Genomic DNA, 14079 nt, shown 5'->3' with positions numbered 1-14079 from the left:
GACAGTCTGAAATGGACTTATTAGGAGTTTCAGAAACTCATATCCCAGGGGTAGGAAGCATGAAATTAGGCGATATAGAATTTGTTTACTCAGGCAGGAAGGATGGGGTACATAGACAGGGAGTAGGGCTCATGATGAATAAGGAACGTTCAGGGTATCAGTTATAGTAGTTTATGCCCCAGTGGAACCAACTGATAGAGATACTAGTGACTCAGATGAATTTCACTTACAGTCACAGGAGCAGACAGACAGCATCCCAGATAGAAATACGGGGCTTTTACTAGGAATTTTAAATGCCCAGGTCAGTAGAAATAGGGACAGATGGTATCCTAGCCTAGGTAAATTTGGTGTAGGAGAAAAAATGTAATGGCTAAAATGTAATGACTTTTGCAATTTAGTAGGTATAACAATCTAGTTATAACCAATACTGTGTTTGGTCATAAAATGACCCATAAGTTAGCATGGTATTCACATGAAGGTAAGACAGTAAACCTTATTTATTATGTTATAGTAAACCAAAGACTGGCAGGATCATTACAAGATACTAGGTATATAGGAGTGCTGTTATTGATTTTAAAAGTAAAGATCACCATCTAGTAGTGTCTAGGGTCAATTTAAAGCTGAAATTTTGGAGGGTAACTACCTCCAAGGAGGTTATGATGTTGGTAGACTCCAGGATGAGAATCTGAGAGAAACTTTCCAGGAGCAGTTAAATACTATACTAGAGAGTTTAAAATTTGACAATGTGGAAGATGGTTGGAATAACTTTAGGAAAATAATTTGTGAAGTTGCTAATGGTGTCTTAGGTAAGAAAGTTAGGACTGCAGCTAGAAATATTAGTGAAAAAGCTTTATGTTTAATAGGGAGGAGAAGGGGCATGTATAAGAATCATCTGAGTGATAGATCATATGAAGAAAAAGTATTGTAAAGGAAGAAGAGAAAGCATTAAAATATGAACTAAGGAGGTGTAAAGTGGAGGCCATGGATAAAATTGCCAAGGATCTGGAAGAAGCAGCTAGATGGCATGCATGATAGTAAAATATTGTACTGGCATGTTATTAAATTGAGAGGGAGTAGTCAATCTGGACTTGTCCCAGTTAAAGATAGGAACGGGGCTACCATTAATGATAAGGAATGAATTAAACAGAGAGATGGGCAGAGCATTTCAAGAATGTGCTAAACAAAAATAGTGTAACATTCTAGCTTGAAATTAGTACTTTGTCTTGCTTGCTTTGCTTATGTGTGCTTATTTGCAGGTTGTGTCCTGGGTTTCAGTGTATGTTCTGGCGATTTTGATTGCTTCAGCTAATGTCAGGTGCTGGATATGCCACACCCTTTTTCTCCCAGCCAGATTAACAGGTATGCACACTGCACTTTCTCTGACTTTATGACTCATCTTGGAATTCAGAAGTAGCCTTCTATAGTATAAATGAGAAGGAAGAAGGTTGTGTCCTGGGTTTTTGAATTAAATGCTTGAGCCTGTTTATCTGCATTTGTTAGCTATGCTTGTTGCAGTAGAGTTGTAGGAAAGATATTGAAAAAGATTGTGATACCTTGGATGTGAAGGAAGATTTGTTTTGTGAGGAAGAATTAGCAACAGTACTTAAAGGATTTAAAAAAAAAAGAGAAAAACATAGGGCTCCAGGTGCTGACAGCATAGTAAATGAGTTTCTTAAGTATGGTGGTGCTGAGGTGAGAAATAAGTTACTGAAGATTATGAATATGATTTTTGAAAAAGGGGAAGTACCTAAGGATTTTAGGAAAACCTCAATTAAACCCCTGTATAAGACAGGTGATAAGAGTAAGTGTGGTAATTATTGAGGCATTAGTCTGGTCTATGTAGGTAGCAAATTACTTAGTAATATGATACTTTGCTGTAGACAAAGCTATAAGAGAAGAACAGTACAGTTTTATCAGAGGTCTTATCCTTGTATGGTATACCAGACATATACACTAAAGTGATTAGGGCTATGTTTGAGAATAATACTGCTGCAGTTAAGGTAGGAAATGAGGTTAGCAGCTGGTTTTGTATTAAAGCAGGAGTTAAGCCGGGTTGTGTTCTATCCCCTTTTATATGGATCATTTTGATGGACTTAGTCTTAAGGACCAGAGGAAAAGCAATGGGAGACCACAGAATCAAATGGGGAGGTAAAACTCCCCTGGACATAGATTATGCTGAGGATTTAAGTATCTTAGATGGAAGTGTGAGCAAAATGAATGAACTTTTAGAAGTTTTGTGAGTTCAGGGTGCTAGAATAGATTTGAAAATTAATGTTAAGAAGACTAAGTCACTAAGGCTAGGAATAAGTGAAGATGAAAAGGTGACATTGGGTAATGAAAAGATTGATCAGGTGGGCAGCTTCACTTACCTTGATAGTATTATTAGTAAAGATGGTGGGATCAGTGAAGACATTAAAAGTAGAATAACCAAGGATCAGGGTGTATTTACACAGTTAAAAAAGTTTGAAAGAATAGGAAGATAAGTCTGCAAACAAAGATTAGAATTTTGGAAGCTACAGTGATGACAGTGGTCAAATATGGCTCTGAAGCATGGGCACTTCAAAAACCGGATGAAGATTTGCTAGATGTTTTCAAGAGAAATTGCTTACAGATTGTTCTGGGTACCTGACTGACTGACTGTATTTCAAACAGTAGACTGTACAAGAAAAATATGGTTCAATCCCACTTCCTAGGGCTATAATGAAAGACAGGTTGAGATGGCTAGGGCACATTCTGCAGATGAAACATTGCTCAAGATTGTCCTTTTTGGCCAACCTTCTAGGGCTAAATGGAAAGCAGTTTATCCTCGTCTCAGGTGGGGGGATGTCATAAAGAACGATTTAAAGGAAATGGGAACTTCCTAGGAGGGTGTAAATAGGGAGGATTTGAATAGATTGGGATGGAGGAGGAGCATGCATAGCTGTGTTGGCCTCAGGTGGCTTGGTGCTGTGGTGAGTTGTTAGTAGTAGCAGTAGTAAATTTTCACCAGGATTGAATTGTCTAGAGGATATTTCTATGGGGAGGGGAGATTTTTCTGGAGGTGGAGCCAGATTTCCTAGCATTGTTTGAAAACAATCAGAAATTAAATTAGAAAAACAAAAGTTTTTCTAAACTGAAAGTAAGGAGCAACATTAAAACTCAAAACAAATAGAAACTATTATGTATATGAAGGGAGTTGCCCCCTCTTCAACACCTCACTGTTCACGCTAGAGTTTTTCTTAATTATTTTTGAAAAAGCTTTACATTGAGGCTGGGCTCTCTGTAAGTATTCCATAGGAGACATTCTTCATGGGGTTTTTAAGCTTTCTAGAGCATAAATTTTTCAGAGGGAATTTTCTGCAGGAGCAACTTTCTAATAGAGGATGGGGGGAGAGGGCTTAAAATAAAAAAGAGCAAAGTTTTACCCCCAGATATGTTTATAGGAATAGAGGTTCTGTTTAATTAGTTAATACTGTTGTTGTTTTTTTTACATTTTTTACTTTTTGATATTATAATTTTGTTTGTTTTCAATACAAGTATATGAAGGTTTAAATGTTTTTTCTTACTTTTTGATATATCTACTTTTATTTGTTTTAAATACACATGTCCAAATGTTTAAATGTAAAGGAGCTGGTTTGATCCCTGTGGGAAAACCAGTTGTTTCTTATATCAGTCTTCTAGTTGACATGTTGGAGTATGTGAATAAAAGTATGGGCCTGAAAACTGTTTTGGCATGTTTGTTGTGAGTGCTGGAAAAGTACTTTCATAAATTAACAACACTGCTTCTAGTGTATATTTCTAGTGTAATACAAGCAGTTACAGAGCTTTCAGGTGATGTATAAATCATATCTGGGTCAGTTGTCTTGATTTCAGCACAAGACAAGTTCCAAAGGAAAATTGAAGAAGCATTTGAAGGGTTAGACGGGTTTGCAGTCATCGTCGGACCTACTGGTTTACTGCTCAACTACAGAAGAGCATGATAGGCAACTCTCCGCTGTACTGGAAAGAGCAAGAGCCAAAGGGATCAAATTCAATCAAGAGAAATGCAACTTCTGTGTACAAAGTGTGTCCTACTTTGGACATATTGTGAGCTCAAGCGGAATGCAACCCAATCCACAAAAACTGCATGCAATCAATGACATGTCAAGACCAAACAACAAGGAGGAATTGGCCACTTTAATAGGAATGCTGAATTTCTTGGCTAAATACATCCCTAATCTTTCCTTGAAAAAAAAAAAACTTGTAAGACCTTCTAAAGCAGAAGGAATTTATCTGGCAGGAGAAACATAATGAAGCCTTAAATGCAGTCAAGAAGTCAATGGTATCACACCTGAGTTTCTTCAACCCAACTTGCAAATTGCTAGATCTCACCATTGATGCTTCTTCACATGGCCTTAGAGCATACATCTTGTCAGAAGGAAAAGACATCCCTTATGCATCCAGGTAGTTGAACACAACTGAACAGAAGTACTCACAACTCGAGAAGGAGTTGTATGCTACTGTTTTGGTTGCAGATACTTCACAATTATCTATGTGGTACAAAAATAAGCATCACTATCAATCACTGTCTGCTGGAGGCTATACTGTCAAAGCCTCTTCAGATAGCACCACCAAGAATCCAGAGAATGATGCTTCAAATTCAACCATATGATCTGACCTTTACTTACCAACCTGGAAAAGAGATACCCATAGCACATGTGTTATCAAAATTACATCTTGCTGACACTGATGAGAGCCTGCATAGGGAGCTGGAAATCTATGTTCATCAAGTTGTTAGATTTCTACCTGTCAGGGACACATAACTCACCGGAAACGCAGGAAGACCCTCAGCTGGCTAAACTGTCCTTCATTGTAATCAAAGGATGGTCAAGCAGCCTCAAGCTCTGCAGTACAGATCTTTTGCTATACTGGATGGTCCAGAAAGAGCTTACATTTCAAAATGGCAAGAGAATAGTAATCCCTGAGAAACTTAGGTCCAACACACTGAAACAAGTGCATGCATCTCACCTAGGGATTGAAAAAACCAAACAGCAAGCAAGAATGCATGTCTATTGGCCAGGTCTGAATGCAGATATTGAAGGAATGATCCAAACATGTTCTGCATGTTCGAAGTTCAGTCAGAACAATCAGAAAGAAACCCTTATCCCAACTAAGATACCGCAATTGCCATGGCAGTATGTCGCATCAGATCTATTCAGCTAGAAGGGCACAACTTACCAGGTTTTGGTTGATTATCATAGTAGGGTTTTTGAGATGGACAGACTCAAAGATATGACCTCGGGTGAAGTCATCGCAAAGCTCAAATCACACTTTGCAAGGCATAGTATCCCCTATTCACTGATGACAGACAATGGAAGCCAGTACACCTCCTCTGAGTTTCAAAAATTCACATCTGACTGGGGCATCAAACATGTCACATCCAGCCCAACCTTTCCACAATCTAATGGACTTGCCAAAAAAACCGTCCAGACATGTAAACAGATTCTCGCGAAGTCTGCTGAAAAAAAACGATGACCCATACCTTGCTCTACTCGAATATAGGAATACTCCAGTAGATGGGTTTGCCTCGCCATCTCAGCTGTTAATGAGCCACCAGTTGCGGTCCATTGTCCCATGTGCTCCAGATCACCTGCAAAAGAAGGTAGTCCCAACTGAAGAATTCAGACAATACCGCACAGAGGCACAGACAAGTCAAAAAACGAGCTATGATCAACATGCCAAAACCTTGAAGTCAGTAAAACCTGGTGACACCATCCTGTATCAAAAGCAACCCAATGGGGTCTGGAACACTGCTTGTGTGATAGCAATGGCTGATAGCCCAAGATCCTACTGTCTTTTGAGAAGAACTGAGAAGAAACAGAAAACATATATGTGAGTCTTCTCTCCTGGACTAGCCTCCCCAGAGTAGCAGTGATACACCAGAGACAATGTGGGACACCAGCATGTGGAATACCACTGGGACCAGTATTGATTCTGAGCCTCACGCCAGACCACATAACATAACTGATCACCACTGCAAAGAAAATGCTGATACTGATAGTGCTGTGGCAAGTAACACCACTACAAGGTCTGGCTGGAATATAAGAACCCCTGCTCGACTGAACTTGTAACCCTCAGCAGTAACCACTGCCTGTACATAGTTGATGTGCATCAAAGAACCAAGGACAGAATAGCCACAACAGTTTATTATGTTGTCTGATCAGCTAGTGAAATAATACAAAGAAGACACAAGCCTAGCACTGTCTGCAATGAGTGATTCATAGTTCAGAGAAACAGATTGTAAGACCCCCTGTTTGATTGAACTTGTAACCCTCAGTAGTATCCACTGTGTGTATATAGTTGAAGTGCATCAAAGAACCAAGGACAGAATAGCCACTACAGTTTATTATGTTGCCTGATCAGTTAGTGAAACAATACAAAGAAGATACAAGCCTAGTGCTGTCTGCAATGAGTGATTCATAGTTTGAAGAAATAGTATGATGAGTCTTTAGAATTATGGAAGAAGGAGGATCAAGTGATATGATCTTGTGCTTGTGCCTGCGCTTATGTTGATGCTTGATTATTTTGTAGCTGCCTGGGTCTAAATAAATCATGAATCAAGAAACACTACATTTTGTGATTTTTGTGTCAATTAAAGAACAGAACATTGTTCCAACAGTTGGTCTCCTGGTTTAGTAACCTATCTAAAATATAAGGTATCATGGTAAATATTGGATAGTTCATATAATTGACCAACAAATAAAGTGAGCATACCACTAGATGCCATTTTTATGCTTTTTGAAATATAATAATTGCTTTTCTTGCAAATTCAATTTTGAGCCTTTTTAGGACCCTTGAAAATAACAATTTCATTCAATATTTTTTGGATATGAAAATGGGTTTATAATTTATTTGTCAACATTAAGTTGAATAAAAACAATTTGAAACAAATCCACCATGTTTTCTTCTTATTCTGTTACACCACTTAAAAACCGCTGTTTCATCTAATGTGCAAAATTAAATATAAAAAAAACAATTTTTTTAACTGAAAATAAGGAGCAACATTAAAGCTTAAAAGAAACAGAAATTATTCTTTATATGAAAGGGGTTGTACCCTCCTCAACGTCTTACTCTTTATGCTAAAGCTTTTTATTGTTTAAAAACAATTTTTAAAACAATAAAAAAACTTTAGCATAAAGAGCAAGGCATTGAGGAGGGGATAGCCCCTTTCATATACAGAAAAAATTCTATTGGCTTTGTTTTAATGTTGCTACTTACTTTCAGTTAAAAAAAAACTTGTTTTTTTATTTAATTTCTGAACATTCTTGAATTAGTGCAGCTTTGATTTTGGTTCACCATACATGAATAATTAAAACAAAGTTTGCATATTAATTGTACTTTTTTTTGGCTAAATGGCTTTCTCAAAATTTTGATCTGACATAACTTTAACTTACAGAACAAACTTTTATATTTGTATATTTTTATTATGTATATTAGCAAGTTCACCCCCTAGTCAATACCTTGCTCTTAATACTAAAGTTCAAATTTTGTTCCAATTCTTTAAGAATGACCCCTTAATCACAAAGGCAGTTAATTAGAATAGATAGCTCTGATAAAAGTACAAAAAAAAACTTTGGCATAAAGAGCAATGTAATGACCAGGGGGTATAGGGGATTCATCCTCAAAGACAGAGTTATTGTATTTTTTAGCCTGAACAAAATGGCTATCTCAAATTTTGATTGGGTGACTTTGGGAAAAAAAGAGCATGGGAGGGGGCCTAGTTACCCTGTATTTTTTTGGTCACTTAAAAAGGGCACTAGAACTTTTAATTTCTGTTCAAATGAGCCCTCCTGCAACATCTTGTCAATATGATCACCCGTGAGAAATAAAAAACAAATACACACATCTGTGATCTTTCTTCTAGCAAAAAACACATAATTCCACATTTTTGCAGATAGGAGCTTGAAACTTCTTAAGTAGGGTTCTCTGATATGCTGAATCTGATGGCGTGATTTTCATTAAAGTTCTATGACTTTTAGGGGTGTTTCCCCCTTCTTTTGAAAACAAGGCAAATTTCCTCAGGTGTGTAACTTTTGATGGGTGAGACTAAACTTGATGAAGCTTATATATTTGAAATCAGCATAAAAATCTGATTATTTTGATTTATCTACTGGTATCAAAATACTGTTTTTTAGAGTTTTGGTTACTATTGAGCTGGGTTGCTCCTTACTTACAGTTTGTTACCACAAACTATTTGATATCAAAGCTGACACAAGAAACATGGCAAATAGAAAAATGGAGAAATTGTTCTGAATTTTTTATCCAACTTAATTGTTACAGATCAATGCTTGAGAATTACATAACTTTAACAAAATGGATTTTATAATGAAATAGTAAGTTTGGAACCATTGTTTTAACCCTTTTTATACCAAAAAAACATAGAAAGGAATTATAAAAAACAATAGAAAAAAAAACATAGAAAAATTAAACTGAATTTGCAAGAAAGGTGATTATTGCATCCAGAAACAGCATAAAAAATGGCCTCTAGTGGTATGTTCACTTTATCTATAGGTCAATAATATGAGCTGTTCAATATTTACTGGTATTATCTTTGAAGGTCTGTAAAGCAGGGGTGTAATTGTCTATAGGGCAGGGGGGCTAACTACCCCTCCCCCCAGCTAAAATTTAGTTTCTTCAAAAATTTTGTCAAAACTAAGATAAATCTACACAATTCAAGCATCAGCAGCAGTAGATCAGTTTTCTTCAGCTTATATTTACCTTTATAGTACCTTTATTGAACCAAATGGCTCATTGTTCATTTTTACAATCATTTTTCTCAACAAAGTCTGCAGTGTGACCTTCATAAAATCTAAACATGGGCACAAGATTGGCTACTTGAATTCAACACATTGAAGTGCAGTGTCCTTCACTTTGGAAGCAACAACCCCTGTCACCAGTACAACATGTCTGATCCCAATTCACTGGCTGACTTAGTACTAAAGACAAGTCCCAAAGAAAGAGATCTAGGAGTGCTGATAGATGAACAATTGAAGTTCCACAGCCACTGGCAACAAGCAGCTTCAAAAGCAAATTCAAGCCTTGGTCTCCTCAAATGCACCATAACCAGCCACTCCCGTAAAGTCTTTCCAAGGCCCTATAAGGCTATAGTTAGGCCTGTTTTGGATTTTAGTACATGTCTCACCTTCCCTTCCTATAAGAATGACACCAGTCTAATTGAGGGAGTTCATTGGTGTGCTACCAAGTGCATAGCTGGCCTACAAGATCTCCCATACAACAAGAGACTGGAATGTATGCAGCTGCCAACACTAGTCTTCAGACACTGCCATGGTGATATGATGCTGACCTACAAGCATAATACACAACCAAATAACCCCCTTTTTATCAAACATTCAGGTCAGCACCATACAAGAGGGCACTCACAAAAGCTGTCAAAACATTCTGTCAATACACAAACATGGCAACACTTCTTCTCCAAGCATGTTGTCAATGATTGGAACAGCCTTCAAGTTGAAATGGTGACTGCACCCATGGCTGCATCCTTCAAGTCCAGACTGGACAAGAAATGGAATGACAAGTCATGGAAATATGAGTAGGACTGTCCATCCCACTCAACTACCAACTGATGCCGACTTCATCATAATGAGTGTCTTGTTAGGAGGCTGATGCTGCTTCGGGTTTAAATTTGCAATTAAGATTCAATTGATTAAGATTCTATTCTCCTGCCCCTTAAATTGTGTAAATTTCTAGGTCTAATCCATAATTTAAACCCTTGTCAACTCCTAGTCAAACCCTTGTCAACTATAATTTAGCTAGGATGAAAGTGAAGACATCATTTGATGCCTTTTTTATGCTCTTTCATAATTCAATAATTACTTCTGGGGCTAGTTGCATCTTGAGCCCTTAAAGGGGCCCCAAAGGTATTTCAGTTTTGTAACCACACAAAGAAGTTATCAACACTAGTTAAGTTATTGAAAAGTGGTTAAAAGCTTATCACTATTTTATAAATAAGTTGTTCAAGAGAATATAAAATACTTATTAATAACAATTCAAACCTCATTTATTAGGCAACTCAAATATAAACTGTTTTCCTACTGTTTCAAAGTTCTTCAAATGCCATTAACAAAAATAGCACTGAATTTTGTGATTCAAAAACCACACTTTATAGAATTATCCAGTAAGTTTATTGCAGATCATTTCTGGTCTTCATTCATGGTGCAAACAAAAAGCTTGTCCCACTTATTTCTGCATTAGCAGGTTAGTGTGTTTTTGTCAATCATTGAGAAATGGTTACAAAATGCATTATTTGTAATTGCAAAATCAGAAAAAAACTTGGTGAGCCAGCCAAGTGGTTTGCATGTGTCCCATCTCACAGGTATTACTTAATTTATATACAAATTATGACTTAATCTATTATTTATATACAGTGGACTCAACTGATCAGCCTATGTAGAATTTTATAAAAAAGGGGGTGGGGGGTTGATGAAATTTGTGAAAATTAGGAATTTTTTCTTCTTCTAATAACTGGTGGAGTAGGTGTGATGGTTTCAGGGGCAGATTTTTTTAGGGGGGGGGCAAAATAGGTTGATTGGACAAACTTACATTAGGAGCAAGTTTAATTAATGCAAACTTGCGTTAATTAGGTAAATTATGCTACTTTCGACTACTATAAGGGGGCACCCCTTACCCCCCCTCTGGATCAGCCACTGGATAGTTTATTATTTTTTTTCATATTGTGATATTTATTTTCTATGATATTTATTTTCTAGATAAGACTACTTTTGTTTTCAATCAATGTTTTCATATGAAATGGGCAGACCTTTACAAGTTTTTGAACTTGTAACCCTCAGCAGTAACCACTGCCTGTACATAGTTGATGTGCATCAAAGAACCAAGGACAGAATAGCCACAACAGTTTATTATGTTGTCTGATCAGCTAGTGAAATAATACAAAGAAGACACAAGCCTAGCACTGTCTGCAATGAGTGATTCATAGTTCAGAGAAACAGATTGTAAGACCCCCTGTTTGATTGAACTTGTAACCCTCAGTAGTATCCACTGTGTGTATATAGTTGAAGTGCATCAAAGAACCAAGGACAGAATACCCAAGAAAATACCAAACGTCTGTTAAAAGTGTTTTTTGTAAAATTCTTAGGGAACTTTCAGAAAAATTTTATTTCTACTGAATCTTAAGTTTAATATGGCTTTTACTTTTCTTTAAAAAAACTTTCTTTTTTGTAAAGTTTTTGTATGTATGTATGCATGAATATATATGTATATATATGTATATATATGTATATACATGTATATATATATATATATATATATATATATATATATATATATATATATATATATATATATATATATATATATATATATATATATATATATATATATATATATATATATATATATATATATATATATATATATATATATATATATAAATAATAACATTGCACTACTAATTACCAATTTTCATGTATGTATTGGAATAAATTAATTTAAAATTAGTTTCTTCAAAATTAGTGTTCCAACATTGAAGCCAAGTTTTGTGTCCAAGAGAAATCTGACTTGTCTACCTGTGAAAAGATCTGATGCCGCTTATGTTTATATCTGCAAAAACATTCTCTGGAGCACTTGCACCTTGGTCCAGGTTTTTATAATGGGTGAAATAGGGAATGATCATACTGCTAATTCTATAAACTGTGTGCAAAACTTTGCCATTGATAATTCAGGGTAAATATTTGTACATTAGGGGAGTGGGGTGGGTAAATTTCATGGTAACTTTGCAATGGCCTATATAATTCAGCTAGGATGAAAGTGAAAACATCATTCAATGTTTTTTTTTTATGTACTTTCATAATTCATATAAAATACTATTGGGGCTTTAAGGGCTCAAGATGCAATTAACCCCAGAAGCAAATACTGAATTATTAAAGAGCATAAAAAAAGGCATCAAATGACATTTTCACTTTCATCTTAGCTAAATGATAGTGCCACCTAGAAATTTCTGGCTATTGCACTTTGGATAGGACTAGTTCACATTTTGAATACTATTTCTGAATTTGGTAAATTTCTAAGTGGCAGTATAATTTAGCTAGGATGAAAGTGAAAACATAATTTGATGCCTTTCTTATGCTCTTTCATAATATAATAATTGCTTCTGTCACAAATTGCATCTTGAACCCTTAAAGGGGTCCCAAGGGTATTTTATATGAATTATGAAAGAGAGTAAGAAAAGCATCAAATAATGTTTCCACATTCATCCTAGCTACATTACATGGCCAACTGCAAATCTACCATGAACTTTACACCCCCTGTCCCCCAAATGTGCAAATATATACCCTGAATTGTTTACAGCAAAGTTTTGAATTACAAAACTCTGTAGTTTTTTTGTCAACAGCATTTGAAAATTTGAAACAGTAGAAAAACACTTTGAAACAAGTATTTTGCAGGTTAGGTTATAACTTCTTTGTGTGGTTACAAAAATGAAATACCTTTGGAGCTCCTTTAAGGGCTCAAGATGTAATTTACAACAGAAGCAATTATTGTATTATGAAAGAGTAGGCTATAAAAAAGGCATCAAATGACATTTTCACTTTCATCCTAGCTAAATTATAGTGCAACCTAGAAATTTACCCTGAATCCTCATATCAGCTAACTTACCTAAATTATTTCTAAATGGCATATTTATTAACCTATTACCCCTTAAATTACAATCTTTAACATCCCTCTTAGGACACTGAACATAACACCAAAAAGGCTAGGTATTCTAAAGACTTGTCGAAAGAGAAAAAAGATATTTTCTGTGGTTCACACAGTTCTGTGCATAAAGAGAAAAAGCAATTACCATCTTTAACTTGATAAAAAAAAACAAAAAACAACACAGTTCTTCAGATTGTAAAAATGAAATACTTTGGGGTCAAATACTCGGCATCAGTGTTGCCGCTGCCGAGACTTTCTTGTAAAATTTACGAGTTTTCTAAGGCGGCGTTCACATGCGTGTCTAGCTAGAATCTCATGTCTAGACACGTGTCTAGCCAGACTTCAACGTCTAGGTAACGACTGTTCACAAGTAAAACTTGGTGCTTAGCTAAAACTACAAATTTAGTTTCAAATAGATTACAGTTGTCATTTCTAGCCAATCAAAAGAGATTATGCAGGCAAAACTTTCAAAATTGTAATCCCTATTTTCACTTAGTGTAATCCCTATTGCCTTAATGTGCTTCACTATTATGTCTGATGTTGCATATTTGCCTAAAATGAAAAAAAAAAACAATGAATAAGAAAACAAAAATAAAATTTCAGTTTAAAAATGGAAATATAGATGACGAAAATAGATGAACTTGGCACATTCTGATTGGCTGTAATTGAAAATACTAGACATTGGGTTCTAGAAGCTAGAACTCAATATCTAGCTAAACACATTGTCTAGCGTATCTAGCTAAGCACCGAGTTTTACTTGTGAACGGTCGTTCACAAGGGTCCTTCTAAGGGGGAGAGAAAACTAATTTGGCTTTTTCCTAAGGACCAAAAAAAGGAAGCGTAGGCAGTGGCGTCATTTCATTCTGAACTACGGGGCGGGGGGGGCTAAGCAACCTCTATGAGCCCCCTTAATTGGTCGGCTCACAGTTGTTGAAGAGCAATATTTCGCCATAGAGGTTAGCACAGGTCGGTCCAAAAATCGACTTATAATAGTAAGAAGTAATTTAAAAGTGTTTATTGAATACACATAGAACTTAAGTTGGAAAGCAATTCACTGTTTTATTTTAACACTGAGAAACGAGAAGGTCTCCTTTTTCTAAAAATATTTTATAACCATATGTTTTATATTCTTTGATTTTGTACAATAATTTTATATATTTAAATATATTTTCTAACCATAGTATTGAAATCAAACAATTTCAAAAGAGCCTTTTCACTAAATATCAACATCAGATCACTGATCCTTTCGTCGCCTACTAATGATCTTGAATAGGTTTTAATCAGGCTTAGCGTTGAAAAGAATCTCTCATTACTAGCCGTTGTGACACACAGAGTAATGAAGATTTGCATAATTTTCAAAACTTTGGAATACTCTGTTGACATTGCTTTCGG

General features: G+C 35.7%; 1 protein-coding gene across 1 annotated transcript in view; it reads right to left on the bottom strand.

The window, feature by feature from the left end:
* e(r) (enhancer of rudimentary) overlaps window positions 1–12930 on the bottom strand; it is a 32142-nt gene extending 19212 nt beyond the window's left edge. Inside the window, exon 1 of the mRNA XM_089092969.1 lies at window positions 12833–12930. Within this exon, the coding sequence (XP_088949095.1) occupies window positions 12833–12835 (3 nt within the window). The 5' untranslated portion in view covers window positions 12836–12930. The remainder of the gene's footprint in view (window positions 1–12832) is intronic.
* Between the last annotated feature and the right edge of the window lie 1149 nt (window positions 12931–14079).

This window comes from Artemia sp. Qi Xiang Cuo, chromosome 8 (assembly GCF_049724085.1).
Source record: "Artemia sp. Qi Xiang Cuo chromosome 8, ASM4972408v1, whole genome shotgun sequence".
Lineage (NCBI taxonomy): Eukaryota > Metazoa > Arthropoda > Branchiopoda > Anostraca > Artemiidae > Artemia > Artemia sp. Qi Xiang Cuo.
The sequence above is the reverse complement of the archived record's forward strand: the minus strand, read 5'-3'. Positions and strand labels throughout refer to the sequence as shown.